The sequence below is a fragment of the Thermobia domestica genome, chromosome 8 (assembly GCF_964235325.1).
Source record: "Thermobia domestica chromosome 8, izTheDome1.hap1.1, whole genome shotgun sequence".
NCBI lineage: Eukaryota > Metazoa > Arthropoda > Insecta > Zygentoma > Lepismatidae > Thermobia > Thermobia domestica.
This window is the reverse complement of record NC_137461.1, coordinates 9,030,289-9,049,266: the sequence shown is the minus strand read 5'-3', so window position 1 is coordinate 9,049,266 and position 18,978 is coordinate 9,030,289. Positions and strand designations below refer to the sequence as shown.

Here is an 18,978-nt window from a genome sequence, read left to right as displayed (position 1 = left end):
CGTTGGTCTGACAAGCAACTGATAGAACAATTTCTAATTCGCCACTCGTAACAAAATCAGATAACTTTTTAACCAATTACTCAAGATTATATGTGTCCAAAACTACTTCCAACTTCATTATGGCTACTGCTTATAAGATATATTACTACAAATTTTGAAAAATAATTTTTCGCCAAAACCAGCAGAAATACTGACTAGTGCTGTCGCTGTATTTTTAAGTATTTGCATTTCATCTCCAGTGTGTGGGGTCATATTTTTGTTTCTTTTAGTTTCATGTCTACTGTATCTGCAAATTTCGTAATTAGACTATGTATCAGGCGTAACAAAATTGCAGCTGATATCCATGGAGCATTGAAATAGTTTCTGGCGAGCAAGCTTTAAACCAAGGTAGAATATTTGAATGGGTTTCGTTATAGTGTTCAAACATAATTGTTTGTGAAAATAACAAGCATTCGGATCGTCTAACCGCATGTCTGGAAATGATCTGAGAAAGACGTCAAATACTCTTTAAATGCGAGAAACATATAATCAGTTATATTTGTAATGAATGTGGATTCATATATGAACCTTACTACTACATTCTATTTGATGAATTTAGCATGAACTAATTTTTAGCAAAGTTTGTTCCTTGTCTTTTGAAACTTTGAATTAGCTGAAAAAAGGAAAATAACAGAGGCATGACTACTGATGCTCTACAATATTGATCTGACATACTTTTTGCACTTTAAACTTTTCTTTACAATGAACTTCCGTTGAGAAAGTAATTTTCCTTCAAATTTATCCAATTCCCTCAACTTATTAAAATGTATCCATTTCCTCCTACTTCTTGAAAAATATCCAGAGTAAATTGAAATTATTCCTAAACACATTATAGCCGGCATGGCTTTGAACTTATTTCCAAGATTTAAAAAATTAGCGCACGGATCCTTACATTCCAGCCCTGTGTAACTAACTTGAAGATGAGGTGAATATTAGGATTAATTTTGGTTTCGCCACTTTCAAAGAGTGCACCCAAAATATTTCAGATAGTGCGTTATGCATTAGCAATTATTCTTAAGCTGACATGGAAAAGACAGGGCATCAAACAATGCATTGCTTAATACGTTTCTATGCTGAGCACAATATGGTATAAATTAAAATGAATTTTCAAAGTTTGATTCTTTGCATTGTCATATATACAGAAAATTTTAATAACTTCCTTTTCTTTTTTTTTCTTTTCAGGACAAGAGGGTCCATCACCTATTGCTCCAGAGGAACAGAGACCTCTTAGTCCAGGTAAGATAATATAAACATAGCATATTTAAAGAAACGAAAGGAAATACAATAATATTATAATAAAGTTCACTAACATAATTCATAGTGTAGCTACTTGTTTTTATGAAAACGACGTACTGAAAATTTAATGTTAAAAGACTTTACATGCACCAATATTACTTTTAGGGACCATAACTCTAACTTCTAGTGGTATTCTTAGCCTGCCTCAGTATCAAAGTTAGTTCATAATCTTTAAAATTGCAATTAACAAATTCATTTTACTTTGTAACTTAAGATGGGAAAAGCAGACATATTTACCAGAGTACAAGTAACACGTTTCGCTCAAATTTCTTTGAAAATAATATTATAAAATAGAGTCGGTTATAATGTATGTGATTTTTTTTTATTTCGCATTCTTCAGGAACATAATAGATCCTTACAATCTCGCTTTATAGTTGTTTAAATTATAAAGAACAGTTTCAGAAAATTTCGTGTTACAATTTAGTTCACGTAGTTGTACGTTTGTCCAATTAGAAAGAAGTGAAAAATGATAAATCTGCTATTATTATCTTGTCAAACACTTTTTATGGCCAAAATTTCACAAGAATATTAATATCACCATCATCATCATAGTAATTCTGCCATTATTGTCAGGCTGCTTTCCGCAACTAAGAATCTTTCATGGTCGAGGTCTTTCACTAGCTTTGCCATAATTACGTACGATTTGTTAAATACCATCCATCAACTGTAGTTGCTTCTTTCTGTTTCATCTGCCACCATACCTTGTTCATAGTTCCTCGTGATACAATTCCTTTTCAGGTAGTATTTTAAAAAGCTTCTCTTTACTTCGAAAGTTTATCTAAAATTGGTTTTTTCTCCCTCACTATTTCAGAAACTCCATCATTTATTCTGCATTCGATCCAGTAAATTCAACCCCTCTCTTCTTGATACTTACAATTACTAGGTTTTCAGTCTTTGTAATTGCTTTTGTAATTTCATATATCTGTGTTGCACAGTAGAATACTCCAACAGGAGTATTTTATAAGACTTTATCCAAAACGTTTTATTAACGAGCCCAAATAATATGAGTAATATGATTTTCTCCTTCTTAAATGTTTATTTAACAATTCCTGCTTCATGTCACGACAATGATGGTCAGATAACGCAAACAAGTCATCCAGTTTATGTTCACCTTGCTACTACTGTTTGACACACAGTGCTTAGTTCCAATTACCACAGCTTTCGACTTTCTAACGTATATTTTATTTATATATTATTCATATCCTTTCTTAAAGTTGTATATGTATCGGATTTTTCAAACAGATTGTGCAAGAAGCGCCATATCGTATGCAAATCTTATGCCACAAATCATTGCATTCTCTACCAAAATACCATCTTTAAAAATTAGGTTATCCTTCTTTACTTTTTCTGGACATACATTAAATAAAGTTCCGGAGATACTATTATTTCACAATTATTTCAATACATTTTTATTGCAATAGTTGATCGATTTTGCCTAAATCCACACTGATAATCGCCAACAATTTCACCTGCGTATGGAGTCAATCTTCGAAATAGAATGTTTGAGCGGATTTTATAGTATGGTGGCAGAAGAGAAATTACTAGGTAATTACTTTAATCAGTTCGGGCGCCTTTCTTGTAATTCGGATAATCATTCTTTAAATTTTTGTGGTAATTTGTTCTTGTTCTAGATTAGAACAATTAGCTTGAATATCTTACTCTGCAATTTTCCCTCTCCAGTTAAAATTAACTAAGCCAGAATTTTGTCTACACACCATGAGATTTGTGTTTGTTTACTTTCTTTATAGTAGTTTATACTTCTGTTTGGTTATGCTCTATAATATATTGTTTTCCTGTATGTATTTCCACGAACATTAATTTTTGGCAGCATGTAAAACAAATCGTAAGAAACGACTTACAATCACTTGAAAGAGCTTTCTCTATCAGTGAGAATTTCTCTGTTGACTTTCTTTAATATAAAATCCCAGGTTGATAACCTTTCTTCAATTCGAAATGTCCTCATAAGTGTCAAGATTTTCTTCTGTTTTTACTATTATCTTGAAGGTCGTAAATTTTAGTTTTCCAAAAATTGAGTTTCTTTTTTTCGAAAGTTCTAAAAGTTTCCCTGCTGATGTCAAAAATATTTTGTTTCGTTATACGATTCAGATTTTATAGCCAACGAACGTAGTTCTACTCTTTTCTCTTTCCTTCTAGTTTTGTGCGTTTCTGCTCGAGCCTTGGTTTGTTCCGTTTTATTTTCTTGTGCTCGAAGTTTTATTTTGTGGTGAAATTTTAGCAAAATTTTGGTGAAATTCTAATTTCAGTCTAAGTATCCTCAACACATACACATACATCACGTGGCTCATTACTTCCGTCAAAAAAAGTCTTGAAACTGTATATCCCCTTAGCAACAAATAAATTTCCCGTGAGATCCCAAGGCTAAATTCCACGTAGTCTCACACATACCTCTTGCATACAGTCATTGCGTATGATAGCGTATGAAGTGCACTGTGAACCTTCTAAAACCAACAATTTATTTTACACTTCAATCCGATATTTCTTTCTACTATGTCTCTCTCTAACTTCTTTAAATGAAACTTCTCCATTTTCAGGTGTTGAATATTTCCTTTATTCAAAGAATAATAATGTCTCATTTCTTATCGCTGCTACCAGATAATGATCAGTGTCTCAGAGAGCTCCTCTGAACGACCTAACATAAATTATGCTATACTGGCTTCTACTATAATTAATTTGATTATGCCTTTTTGCCATTTGATGAGATTCAAATTGTATTTATGAAGGTCGGAATGTGTGAATTTTATAAACCGCTATTTTTCTCGATAACGGTTTTGGATATCGTTATCTTCATGGGCCTTACAATGTTGACACATTACTTTCTTTATGTATACTTTCATTCCGTATAGTCGGTTTGAAAATACGCCCTTGTCCTACATTCGCATTCAAATCCTCTAATACAATTTTCATATAATATCGTGGCAGTTGAAAAAATATTTATTCCATTTTTTCGTAAAAACTTTTATATTTTGCACTCTTATCTTCTGATCGTGCAGTTACACTTAAAACAATAATATCACACCACCGATCAATAAGAATCATAAAAGGAAGTCTATTATTGACAAATTCTATTCGTTTAGTCGCTGATATTATTTGTTTCTGAACGAAAAACCATGTTCTGCTTGGTGATTTATATTTCCTTCCCCGTAAAAGACGTAACATTTCTGATTGTTATAGTTTCCTTTTATTGCCATCTTGCTTCCTGAGCTCCTACTATGTCCATCCTCTATTTCTCTAACTCATTTGTTAAGGATTTTAACTCGTCTGCCAAATGAAGAATTCTTATAATCCATGTTCCATATCTCATTTTACTTTACAGAACTCGTGTCAATGTATAAGTCCTCGTCCGAGAGTAGGGTGGGGTCACTTGGGCGAGTTTTTTTTCCTACTGCGCATGCGCAAACCCTGGACGCTGATTGGCTGGCGCAGGTCACGTGACCCGGCCACGCCCCCTGACGCTGATTGGCTGACCACGCCCCTTGACGCTGATTGGTCGGTGTAGGCCACGCCCCTTGACGCTGATTGGTCACGCTCTTTTACGACCTCCGATTGGCTGACAGCGGACCCCGCCCCCTTCACACCGATTGGCTGGCGCGGGACCCCCTTCCGATTGGCTGGCAGCGGACCCCGCCCCGTACGCGCCGATTGGCTGGCACCGGACCCCGCCCCCCTAACGCCGATTGGCCGCCCACGCGCACGGTCCGCGCAGATCGGCCAGCACCGGACCTCGCCCCCTTAACGGCGATTGGTGGACCACGCGCACAGTCTGCGCAGATCGGTCGACGCCGGATCACCCTCCACGCACTCGTTCCCTTTTATGACCACTTTTAACATAGCAGATATTACACAGAGACTACGAACACATAACATAGCACATATTACACAGAGACTCGTTCCCTTTTATGAGCACTCTTTTTAAACATAGCAGAGAATAATGGGAGTTTATTCGCCCTCCATTTTGAGACCAATTTTTGACCTACTGCGCATATGCGCAAAACTGTTCCGATTTCGCCGTTAAAAAAATAACAACCCACACACAGCAGACCGCAGACTGTTCCAGTTCAGGAGCAGATTACGGCTATGCGCAGAAACATAAAATAAGACATAACACCCCGTTCTCTTTTACGAGCACTTTATAGCAAGATAATAGAGCAGACCGCAGATTGTTCCAGTTCAGGAGCAGATTACGGCTATGCGCAGAAACATAAAATAAGACATAACACCTCCGTTCTCTTTTACGAGCACTTTATAGCAACATAATAGAGCAGAGAATAAAAAATAACAACACACACACACACACACACACACACAGCAGACCGCAGATTGTTCCAGTTCAGGAGCAGATTACGGCTATGCGCAGAAACATAAAATAAGACATAACACCCCCGTTCTCTTTTACGAGCACTTTATAGCAACATAATAGAGCAGAGAATAAAAAATAACAACACACACACACAGCAGACCGCAGACTGTTCCAGTTCAGGAGCAGATTACGGCTATGCGCAGAAACATAAAATAAGACATTACACTAGACTACAGCCTGTTCCAGTTGCAGTGCTGGTTCCAGTTATTCATTCCCTAAATAACATAGTATACTCCCACACTTGGTTGCGTATGCCAAATCCAATTTAGTAGAAATAACACGCATGCGCAGAAACATTTATATTTCCGATTCGACCATACCGGTAAAGAATACCACACTTATTTCTACCTGGGTCTTATAGTTTATGTGGGATACGCCCTTTCTATGACAGTTTTAACCGATTTGGATGAAACTCGGTATATGAGGGTTTTTCGAACATGCTGATTACGAATATCATACTTATTTTTACTATGGTCTTATGTTTCATGTGGGATACGTCCTTTCTATGATAATTTTAACCGATTTGGATGAAACTCGGCATATGGGGTTTTCGACCATGCTGATTACCAATATCACACCTACTTTTACCTGGACGTCGTTTGTATGACACTTAAAACCTAATAACTCAAAAACGGGTCCACATATTGAGGTCATGTTTCCACATTTAGTAACGGGTCACCAGCAACCACAAGTTCCAAAATAATGACCATCGAGGTCAAAGGTCAACATACTTAAAACCTAATAACTCAAAAACGGATCCACATATTGAGATGCTGTTTCCAAATCTAGTAACTGGTCATCAACTACTACAAGTTCCAAAATCATGACCATTGAGGTCAAAGGTCAACATACTTAAAACCTAATAACACGAAAACGGACCCACATATTGAGATGGTGTTTCCAAATCTAGTAATCGGTCATCAGATGCTACAAGTCCCAAAATAATGTCCACCGAGGTCAAAGGTCAACATACTTAAAACCTAATCACTCGAAAACGGATCCACATATTGAGATGCTGTTTCCAAATCTAGTAACTGGTCATCAACTACTACCAGTTCCAAAATCATGACCATCGAGGTCAAAGGTCAACATACTTAAAACCTAATAACACGAAGACGGATCCATATATTGAGATGGTGTTTCCAAGTCTGGTAATTGGTCATCAGGTACTACAAGATCCAAAACATTGACCATCGAGGTCAGAGGTCAACATACTTAAAACCCAATAACTCGACAACCGAGACACATATTGAGATGGTGTTTCCAAGTCTGGTAATTGGTCGTCAGGTACTACAAGATCCAAAACATTGACCATCGAGGTCAAAGGTCAACATACTTAAAACCTAATAACACGAAAACGGACCCACATATTGAGATGGTGTTTCCAAGTCCGGTAATTGGTCATCAGGTACTACAAGATCCCAAACATTGACCATCGAGGTCAAAGGTCAAAATACTTAAAACCCAATAACTCGACAACCGAGACACATATTGAGATGGTGTCTCCACATTTAGTAATCGGCCACCAAATACTACAAGTTCCAAAATTAGTGGGCATCGAGGTCAAAGGTCAAAATACTTAAAACCCAATAACTCGACAACCGAGACACATATTGAGGTGGTGTTTCCAAATCTAGTAACGGGTCACCAGCAACCACAAGTTCCAAAATAATGACCATCGAGGTCAAAGGTCAACATACTTAAAACCCAATAACTCGACAACCGAGACACATATTGAGGTGGTGTTTCCAAATCTAGTAACGGGTCACCAGCAACCACAAGTTCCAAAATAATGACCATCGAGGTCAAAGGTCAACATACTTAAAACCTAATCACTCGTAAACAGCCCCACATATTGAGGTCATGTTTCCACATTTAGTAATTGGTCACCAGCAACTACATGCCCCAAGAAAACGGGGAAGGGCCATTTTATTTTATTTTGTAGTACTCAAAATATACAAAGATATAAATCTGTGTGACCCATCCAGTTTTGTACTAAGCAGAAAATTTGTTGGCTTTTTTAGAAAGACCATTTTATCTTTTGTATTCAGATTTTCCGGCTACTTTTTGTGCTCTACAAATGAACGGAGGAAAAGCAAAGAGAGCCCATTTTATGTGCCTTTTGTAACGAAGAAACAAATTTGAAGGAGGTTCATTTTAACTAATCCTGCTGCGAGTAGATCAATTAGTACATAGTAAAAAAATAAAACAATATGGCATTATTGCGACTTTCATTTTCGAATACATACGAATTAAGCCACTATGGCAAAAAATTCTACTCTCTCCTTATGCTTATTTGGAGCAGACTTAAGAGGACCAAACATTAGAAACCCGCTAGTAGGGCGTCGATTCAGTAAACTCGTTATGCTTTAGAAAACAAAATCCATATTGGAGTATACCTTTTATACAACAAACAAGCTTCTTAGCCCCACTCCAGAAATTAGAAAACAAATTCTTTCTTCTACGGTCTTCGTCACGCATTTTAGACCAAGCGCAGCAAGACATTATAGTAAATAACACTTCTGCTTGATAGAAATTCTATTCTCTCGATCTTCTGCTTTATCCGGCAACTTTACTTGGAAATTGTCCACATCTTAGAATTTATCAGGTTACATCTAGTAAAAGAAAACGAATAGATAATTTTGAGACAGTTCCATATGGGTAAATACAGTATTAGTAGAAACGATAGTTTTAATTAAGTAGAGATAAGGAGAGAGTGAAAAAACGGAAAATTAAATTTTAAATCATTATTATTATTATTTTAGAGGTCAAAAGGAAGAATAAATGAATTTGAGTGGCATATGTACGGAATTTAGTTTTGTACCGGGCAAAAACAATTTGAATGGAATATTTTATTTTGTACCAGCTGGGAATTTAGTGTTGTACCATTGTATCAATTTAAGTATTTTGTACTATTTAGTACCACCGAGAAGGTGTAGAATATTTAGTTTTGTACCAAGCAGAAATTTGTTGGCTTCTTTATTTTGTATTAACGACTAAAACCTTTAACACATACTTGGTTGTGTGCATTTCCCTGTGGTACAACGTAATGGTCGCCCCGCTTATTCTAGGTCTACAGTTAGATATTTTCGACTGGATAATGGTATACGGCCATCTTTTGTTGAGCACAATGCCCACTATAACGATGTGGTAGACAATTATTTGATGGATAGATATTTGTTTAATAGTCGCTATAACAAATGGTATGGTAGAATTTGTTAAGTATTTATCGCAGGTCGTTGGTTACTCGTTTAACCGCACACAGTTCTCTTTTCCAATCAGCTACCTTTTTGCCATGAAAACTAAGGGTAATAGTTATACTGTGACAGCTTTCTTTCGCTATGGGGAACGCAGGACACTTTCGATGAGTTATTAAAGTTTTGGAATCATGTGTGCGAGTTCAGGCCAAGTATACAGATTGCAGATTTACTTGGTTGCTTTACACGATGTGGTAAAACTGCCCTTTTTGCGGTATCTCCTGATACCTTTCTGTTGGACCTCGCGGTATTTGGAAACTTGGTGAAAAAGAATAACAAATGGTTTTTCTCACAATAAAGCTATACATACAGAATAATCCATTATGGCAAAAAATACTACTTTCTCCTTATGCTTAGTTGGAGTAGACTTCGATACATTGTGTAAGAATTTCCAATTAATAGCGGTATTGCACTGTACTTATAATAGTCTGTAATAGTGCGGTTTATTGTAGTCTACCAGCAATAATGATCTCTAAGAGAGTTATTAGGTAAAGATAACAATTACACCGCCATTCTGCGAACACATTTATACGATCCAATTTCTCAGATTTAAACAAAAAAAGACCATATTCTGCTACTCAAACAAACGAAGGAATAAGCTCAGAATTTCTATACCTTTTCGTGCTATTCAAATAAACGAAGGAATAAACCTATTCATTTTTATACCACCTTTTAGTTTTGTACCAACCACAAAAAAAAGAGAAGAAGGACCATTATAACAAGCTCACTATTTTTATACCATTTTGTATTACGGGTGGTCTATTTTGATTTTTGTAACGAGCAGAAGAAAAGTGAAGATGATACATTTTATACCTTTGTGATGCTACATTTTGTATTATTTTTGTGTCATCCAGAGAACAATTTAACCCTGGGAGTCCCAAGCGGGTCCATTGGACCCATATGACTTTTCGTTTTTTAATTGCAAAGTAAGTTTTTGTGAGTGGTTGCTAATATTCCGTGACTTTTTCTTTATGGTGCCCCTCTCCCATGTTATGTCGGAAATACATTGTTCCTTTGGAAGTCAGGTGGTATATAAAAAATTATAGCATTGTGTACCAGATGGGTCCAGCGGACCCACTGTATACTTTAAATAGGAATACTGGTTCAACTTTGGTTGTGATTTACATTGTGGATCATAGATGACAGAATTAACGTCAGTGTGTTCTTTAATCTTTGTTATCAGTATTACGTTTATAAATGTTTTACTTCTAAAGGAGTTAAATGCAGTGTTAGTAACTTCTCCTGACTAATTATTCCTTTTATACGTAATGTCTATTGGTTTATGATGTTTTCTCCGTGACACCACTTCTCAGGGGCATAATATAAATTTCTACCTATAATATATACTAAACCAGCTAGTGCACGTTTCACTTTAGTCATTGGATTTAGTGTGTGAGGATAATGGCACGTGTCGGAATTTCCGATAACGATATACGAAAATGTCTGTTGGCAGAAAAGGAGGATTTTTCTGGTGATTCGACAGATGATGGAGAAGTGGACTGTGAAATATTAGTTATCTGCAAGTGAGAGTGATTTTTCTGATGTTAGTGACAGCGACGTACAAGATGAAGCAATTTTCCGCTCTAGAAATGGCTTAGAACATTGGAATTTGGTACCCTTCACTACCAGTCGCGGGCATGCTGGTGCTGCCAGTGTAACTAGAATGGACCGTGATTTTACACGGTATGCTAACAGGGTAGTAGATGATGAGAAATCTGATTTTTGACTATTTTTTCGTAGGAACATTCTGGAAACAATTTGCAACTGGACTAACAAGGAAGGTAGGATAAGATTTCCTCGTGAGTGAAAACCTGTTATTGTTGAGGAACTTCAGAAATATATCGGCGTGCTAATACTTATCAGTGTATACAAATCAAAGAATGACGAAACTAGGCAGCTCCGGAGTAAGGAAAACGGTCGACCTATCTTCAATTCCATTATGAATAGGAATCCTTTTCAACAAATCAAATCCGCTCTACATTTCGATGATGCAGTGCTCAGGTGCCAGAGAAGACCTCCAATAAACTATCTTCAATTCGTGCAGTGATTGAAGACTGGGTTAAAATTCTACAGGATGCTTATATTCCCGGAGAAAACATGACGGTGGACGAACAACTTGTGGCTTTTCGTGGACGTTGTTTCAGCAATACATACCAAGTAAATCGGGTAAATATGGAATAAAGTTTTGGGTTATTTGTGATAGCACCACAATCTATGTGTGGAAGATGCAAATATATAGTGGAAAAAGTCCAGAGCAGGAAAGAGAAGTCAATCAAGGGCAAAGAGTCGTTCTTCAACTGACAGAAGAAATTGCTGGAAGTCGTAGAAATATTACCGGGGATAACTTCTTTACAAGACTTTCTCTTGCACGTAAATTGAAGAAACTAAAACTCACCTACGTAGGAACTATACGGAAGAGTAAGCCAGAACTCCCAATTTCATTTACCAAAGCGGATAACAGTAGGGCTGTAGGAAGCAGTTTCTTTGGATTCCAACATTATTCCATGATAGTTCCGTACTGTCCAAAGACGTACACAACTCTTACTCTTCTGAGTACAATGCATAACCAGTCTGAAGTTGACACTTCTACAGTAGAGAAAAAGCCAGAAGTAATCCTTTACTATAACAAAACAAAGTCTGGCGTGGACACTATGGACCAGATGACATATGTTACAGCACAAAGCGAATGACAAGGAGATAGCCTCTGGTAGTATTCTTCAACATGATTGATATAAGCGCACTCGACGCTTATATTATATTATTGTCACTACACAAGAAATACAAGAGGCAGAGATTGAAATGCCGTAACTTCTTGATTTCCCTCGGCAGAAAATTGGTCCATATTGGAGAAGACTTTTCACAGAAGAGATGCTACACAGAAACTGATCAGCTCACGGAGAAAGAGTGATCCAAAAACAAAGCTCGATACGGGATTTGCCCATCAAAACGGGATCGCAAGACAAGAACCTTCTGTACCAAATGCAAGACAAATGTGTTCTGAGTACAGCAGAGTTGTTTGTGAAAAATGTTTCGTATACTAACCTTAACAAACGCAAGCCAAAGGAATCGTAATTTTTAGTTTTTTGGAAGTAAATATTTGCTATTTGTAATCAAATGTTATTATGTGTATGTAAAAAGTTGACTATTTCATTATGCCTAAAAATTAGAACTTGTACTTGAGCTGATATAAAGAAATAGTAATGCTGCTAAGTTAGCATATTTCTAGTGTACAGTATAACTACGATAATTACGAAGTGTATTTTATTAATTCGTCATAAATACGTTGCAAAAATGACATTATTTAGTATTTCGTTGTTCAATTTCTCCCAAAAATGTAATTATATGTCTAGATGGTCTCAATATATTACTGTGGGTCCATTGGACCCGACTGGTACACAAAGCTATAAAAATATGCCTGGAGTTCCAGGGTTAAATTGCCTCTCCCGTCATTATATGGGTATTGACGTGTGTTTAGCGAATTAGGTTTACAAAATACTAACGGCGACGCTAAAGTCCAAAGTTTCCCGGTCACTAACTAAATTGCGTCATAGTTCAATTATAACTTAATCCATAGCAATTTGCGTAACAGCATGCATGACCATTTTTGATCACAACAGAAGGAATCATATCAAAGTAAGAATCAACTCATCAAGGAAAACAAAAGTTTCATGTTCCACACCATCTATAAAGAGTGCTGCAGATAATTAAGCAGCGTTACTAATGCGTTACCTAACACTTGTATTGCTCAACGATTCAATTATCTTTTAAACTTTCTTTCCTCGTCTAAGTCCAAAACGACAAATATATATTTTTGCTGTTATGTATTTTATTATAATGGAATAAAAGATTATGGAGTATATTTGGAAATAATAGAACATACATCATGACGTTATATTAACGAATTATTTTGCATTGCCTTGAAACATATTATTAAACACAGCGAATGCATAGAATGCTTTTATTGTAGGTATATAAGTAGAAGTGTCACACTTGATTTGTTTTTGCGGAAGAGTAGAAAAATGACTAGCATGGAAATTGCTTATGTTTCACCTAGAGAAAAAGAAATTAAGCGTGAAAACGAGAAACCAATACTGTTAATCCAGCCGTCTGACCCTGATTTGCCAGATGAATTACGTGATAAAGTGAGAATCATATATCCAACACAAGAAATAGAAGAAGTGTATTATTTTAGACGCTATAATAGATATAATGATGAAATACTCCCGGAAAGTGATGATGACAGTGTTTCAAATATTACCTGTTTTGAACTGGAAGCTAATGAGTGCGACTGTACTAGTGAAAGTATTAGTCATACATGTGTTATACAATTATTTAAAGAGTATACACCAAATTCGGTATTATTATGTGAGGCATGTTCTAAAAATAATGAGAATGAAAAAGATCACAACTGTTTGCTGCAGTATGATTACGAATTATTGCAAAAGTTGTGGACAATCTTAATTAAACGTGAAATGAGAGAGAAAATCTATAAACTCTATTTAAAGAAGCATTTTAAAGGTTGCAATATATTATGACCACTTATAATTTGGTGAAAAAATTTAATCTGGTATATGAATACATTACAGAGTGTGATTATTATATCAACAAAATAGTAGAAATGTTTTTAGAAAAAGATAAACAATTATTTAATTCTGTAAATGAACACTGAGCCCCCTGTAGCATATGCATTTGATTGTGTAAAAATAGAAGAACTTGAACTGTTAAATGGGTCAATTTGTAGTATTGTAATATTACAAACATTGGACTCTGGCAACTGATTTGTCAGGGAGAGGCAATTTAAATTGTTCTCTGGATGACACAAAAATAATACAAAATGTAGCATCACAAAGGTATAAAATGTATCATCTTCACTTTTCTTCTGCTCGTTACAAAAATCAAAATAGACCACCCGTAATACAAAATGGTATAAAAATAGTGAGCTTGTTATAATGGTCCTTCTTCTCTTTTTTTTGTGGTTGGTACAAAACTAAAAGGTGGTATAAAAATGAATAGGTTTATTCCTTCGTTTATTTGAATAGCACGAAAAGGTATAGAAATTCTGAGCTTATTCCTTCGTTTGTTTGAGTAGCAGAATATGGTCTTTTTTTGTTTAAATCTGAGAAATTGGATCGTATAAATGTGTTCGCAGAATGGCGGTGTAATTGTTATCTTTACCTAATAACTCTCTTAGAGATCATTATTGCTGGTAGACTACAATAAACCGCACTATTACAGACTATTATAAGTACAGTGCAATACCGCTATTAATTGGAAATTCTTACACAATGTATCGAAGTCTACTCCAACTAAGCATAAGGAGAAAGTAGTATTTTTTGCCATAATGGATTATTCTGTATGTATAGCTTTATTGTGAGAAAAACCATTTGTTATTCTTTTTCACCAAGTTTCCAAATACCGCGAGGTCCAACAGAAAGGTATCAGGAGATACCGCAAAAAGGGCAGTTTTACCACATCGTGTAAAGCAACCAAGTAAATCTGCAATCTGTATACTTGGCCTGAACTCGCACACATGATTCCAAAACTTTAATAACTCATCGAAAGTGTCCTGCGTTCCCCATAGCGAAAGAAAGCTGTCACAGTATAACTATTACCCTTAGTTTTCATGGCAAAAAGGTAGCTGATTGGAAAAGAGAACTGTGTGCGGTTAAACGAGTAACCAACGACCTGCGATAAATGCTTAACAAATTCTACCATACCATTTGTTATAGCGACTATTAAACAAATATCTATCCATCAAATAATTGTCTACCACATCGTTATAGTGGGCATTGTGCTCAACAAAAGATGGCCGTATACCATTATCCAGTCGAAAATATCTAACTGTAGACCTAGAATAAGCGGGGCGACCATTACGTTGTACCACAGGGAAATGCACACAACCAAGTATGTGTTAAAGGTTTTAGTCGTTAATACAAAATAAAGAAGCCAACAAATTTCTGCTTGGTACAAAACTAAATATTCTACACCTTCTCGGTGGTACTAAATAGTACAAAATACTTAAATTGATACAATGGTACAACACTAAATTCCCAGCTGGTACAAAATAAAATATTCCATTCAAATTTTTTTTTGCCCGGTACAAAACTAAATTCCGTACATATGCCACTCAAATTCATTTATTCTTCCTTTTGACCTCTAAAATAATAATAATAATGATTTAAAATTTAATTTTCCGTTTTTTCACTCTCTCCTTATCTCTACTTAATTAAAACTATCGTTTCTACTAATACTGTATTTACCCATATGGAACTGTCTCAAAATTATCTATTCGTTTTCTTTTACTAGATGTAACCTGATAAATTCTAAGATGTGGACAATTTCCAAGTAAAGTTGCCGGATAAAGCAGAAGATCGAGAGAATAGAATTTCTATCAAGCAGAAGAGTTATTTACTATAATGTCTTGCTGCCCTTGGTCTAAAATGCGTGACGAAGACCGTAGAAGAAAGAATTTGTTTTCTAATTTCTGGAGTGGGGCTAAGAAGCTTGTTTGTTGTATAAAAGGTATACTCCAATATGGATTTTGTTTTCTAAAGCATAACGAGTTTACTGAATCGACGCCCTACTAGCGGGTTTCTAATGTTTGGTCCTCTTAAGTCTGCTCCAAATAAGCATAAGGAGAGAGTAGAATTTTTTTGCCATAGTGGCTTAATTCGTATGTATTCGAAAATGAAAGTCGCAATAATGCCATATTGTTTTATTTTTTTACTATGTACTAATTGATCTACTCGCAGCAGGATTAGTTAAAATGAACCTCCTTCAAATTTGTTTCTTCGTTACAAAAGGCACATAAAATGGTCTCTCTTTGCTTTTCCTCCGTTCATTTGTAGAGCACAAAAAGTAGCCGGAAAATCTGAATACAAAAGATAAAATGGTCTTTCTAAAAAAGCCAACAAATTTTCTGCTTAGTACAAAACTGGATGGGTCACACAGATTTATATCTTTGTATATTTTGAGTACTACAAAATAAAATAAAATGGCCCTTCCCCGTTTTCTTGGGACATGTAGTTGCTGGTGACCAATTACTAAATGTGGAAACACGACCTCAATATGTGGGGCTGTTTACGAGTGATTAGGTTTTAAGTATGTTGACCTTTGACCTCGATGGTCATTATTTTGGAACTTGTGGTTGCTGGTGACCCGTTACTAGATTTGGAAACACCACCTCAATATGTGTCTCGGTTGTCGAGTTATTGGGTTTTAAGTATGTTGACCTTTGACCTCGATGGTCATTATTTTGGAACTTGTGGTTGCTGGTGACCCGTTACTAGATTTGGAAACACCACCTCAATATGTGTCTCGGTTGTCGAGTTATTGGGTTTTAAGTATTTTGACCTTTGACCTCGATGGCCACTATTTTGGAACTTGTAGTACCTGATGACCAATTACCAGATTTGGAAACACCACCTCAATATGTGGCGCAGTTTACGAGTGATTGGGTTTTAAGTATTTTGACCTTTGACCTCGATGGTCAATGTTTGGGATCTTGTAGTACCTGATGACCAATTACCGGACTTGGAAACACCATCTCAATATGTGGGTCCGTTTTCGTGTTATTAGGTTTTAAGTATGTTGACCTTTGACCTCGATGGTCAATGTTTTGGATCTTGTAGTACCTGACGACCAATTACCAGACTTGGAAACACCATCTCAATATGTGTCTCGGTTGTCGAGTTATTGGGTTTTAAGTATGTTGACCTCTGACCTCGATGGTCAATGTTTTGGATCTTGTAGTACCTGATGACCAATTACCAGACTTGGAAACACCATCTCAATATATGGATCCGTCTTCGTGTTATTAGGTTTTAAGTATGTTGACCTTTGACCTCGATGGTCATGATTTTGGAACTTGTAGTAGTTGATGACCAGTTACTAGATTTGGAAACAGCATCTCAATATGTGGATCCGTTTTCGAGTGATTAGGTTTTAAGTATGTTGACCTTTGACCTCGGTGGACATTATTTTGGGACTTGTAGCATCTGATGACCGATTACTAGATTTGGAAACACCATCTCAATATGTGGGTCCGTTTTCGTGTTATTAGGTTTTAAGTATGTTGACCTTTGACCTCAATGGTCATGATTTTGGAACTTGTAGTAGTTGATGACCAGTTACTAGATTTGGAAACAGCATCTCAATATGTGGATCCGTTTTTGAGTTATTAGGTTTTAAGTATGTTGACCTTTGACCTCGATGGTCATTATTTTGGAACTTGTGGTTGCTGGTGACCCGTTACTAAATGTGGAAACATGACCTCAATATGTGGACCCGTTTTTGAGTTATTAGGTTTTAAGTGTCATACAAACGACGTCCAGGTAAAAGTAGGTGTGATATTGGTAATCAGCATGGTCGAAAACCCCATATGCCGAGTTTCATCCAAATCGGTTAAAATTATCATAGAAAGGACGTATCCCACATGAAACATAAGACCATAGTAAAAATAAGTATGATATTCGTAATCAGCATGTTCGAAAAACCCTCATATACCGAGTTTCATCCAAATCGGTTAAAACTGTCATAGAAAGGGCGTATCCCACATAAACTATAAGACCCAGGTAGAAATAAGTGTGGTATTCTTTACCGGTATGGTCGAATCGGAAATATAAATGTTTCTGCGCATGCGTGTTATTTCTACTAAATTGGATTTGGCATACGCAACCAAGTGTGGGAGTATACTATGTTATTTAGGGAATGAATAACTGGAACCAGCACTGCAACTGGAACAGGCTGTAGTCTAGTGTAATGTCTTATTTTATGTTTCTGCGCATAGCCGTAATCTGCTCCTGAACTGGAACAGTCTGCGGTCTGCTGTGTGTGTGTGTGTTGTTATTTTTTATTCTCTGCTCTATTATGTTGCTATAAAGTGCTCGTAAAAGAGAACGGGGGTGTTATGTCTTATTTTATGTTTCTGCGCATAGCCGTAATCTGCTCCTGAACTGGAACAATCTGCGGTCTGCTGTGTGTGTGTGTGTGTGTGTGTGTGTGTGTTGTTATTTTTTATTCTCTGCTCTATTATGTTGCTATAAAGTGCTCGTAAAAGAGAACGGAGGTGTTATGTCTTATTTTATGTTTCTGCGCATAGCCGTAATCTGCTCCTGAACTGGAACAATCTGCGGTCTGCTCTATTATGTTGCTATAAAGTGCTCGTAAAAGAGAACGGGGTGTTATGTCTTATTTTATGTTTCTGCGCATAGCCGTAATCTGCTCCTGAACTGGAACAGTCTGCGGTCTGCTGTGTGTGGGTTGTTATTTTTTTAACGGCGAAATCGGAACAGTTTTGCGCATATGCGCAGTAGGTCAAAAATTGGTCTCAAAATGGAGGGCGAATAAACTCCCATTATTCTCTGCTATGTTTAAAAAGAGTGCTCATAAAAGGGAACGAGTCTCTGTGTAATATGTGCTATGTTATGTGTTCGTAGTCTCTGTGTAATATCTGCTATGTTAAAAGTGGTCATAAAAGGGAACGAGTGCGTGGAGGGTGATCCGGCGTCGACCGATCTGCGCAGACCGTGCGCGTGGTCCACCAATCGCCGTTAAGGGGGCGAGATCCGGTGCTGGCCGATCTGCGCGGACCGTGCGCGTGGCCGGCCAATTAGCGCGAAGGGGAGTGGCCTGCGCCGACCAATCAGCGTCAAGGGGGCGTGGCCGGGGGCGTGGCCTGCGCCCACCAATCAGCGTCAAGGGGGCGTGGTCAGCCAATCAGCGTCAGGGGGCGTGGCCGGGTCACGTGACCTGCGCCAGCCAATCAGCGTCCAGGGTTTGCGCATGCGCAGTAGGAAAAAAAAACTCGCCCAAGTGACCCCACTCTACTTCCGAGACTTCTGTGATTGTTTCTGAACAAATACCTGTTTAACAGTGTGAGATTTTTAGCCTCACGGCAAACTTCCAAATTGGAGTATCAGTCCTTATTATCTGCATTTGATTATTTATTTAACCCTTAAGTACTATGGACGAAAATAATCACATAACTACTATGGAACGGTCTGTCAG

At 36.9% G+C, this 18,978-nt stretch overlaps 1 protein-coding gene across 1 annotated transcript in view; it reads left to right on the top strand.

The window, feature by feature from the left end:
- The window catches only part of LOC145692677 (uncharacterized), a 1,521,027-nt gene that overhangs the window by 680,860 nt on the left and 821,189 nt on the right, over positions 1 to 18,978 (top strand). Inside the window, exon 184 of the mRNA XM_081768059.1 lies at positions 1,222 to 1,275. Coding sequence (XP_081624185.1) covers positions 1,222 to 1,275 — 54 coding nt within the window. The remainder of the gene's footprint in view (positions 1 to 1,221; positions 1,276 to 18,978) is intronic.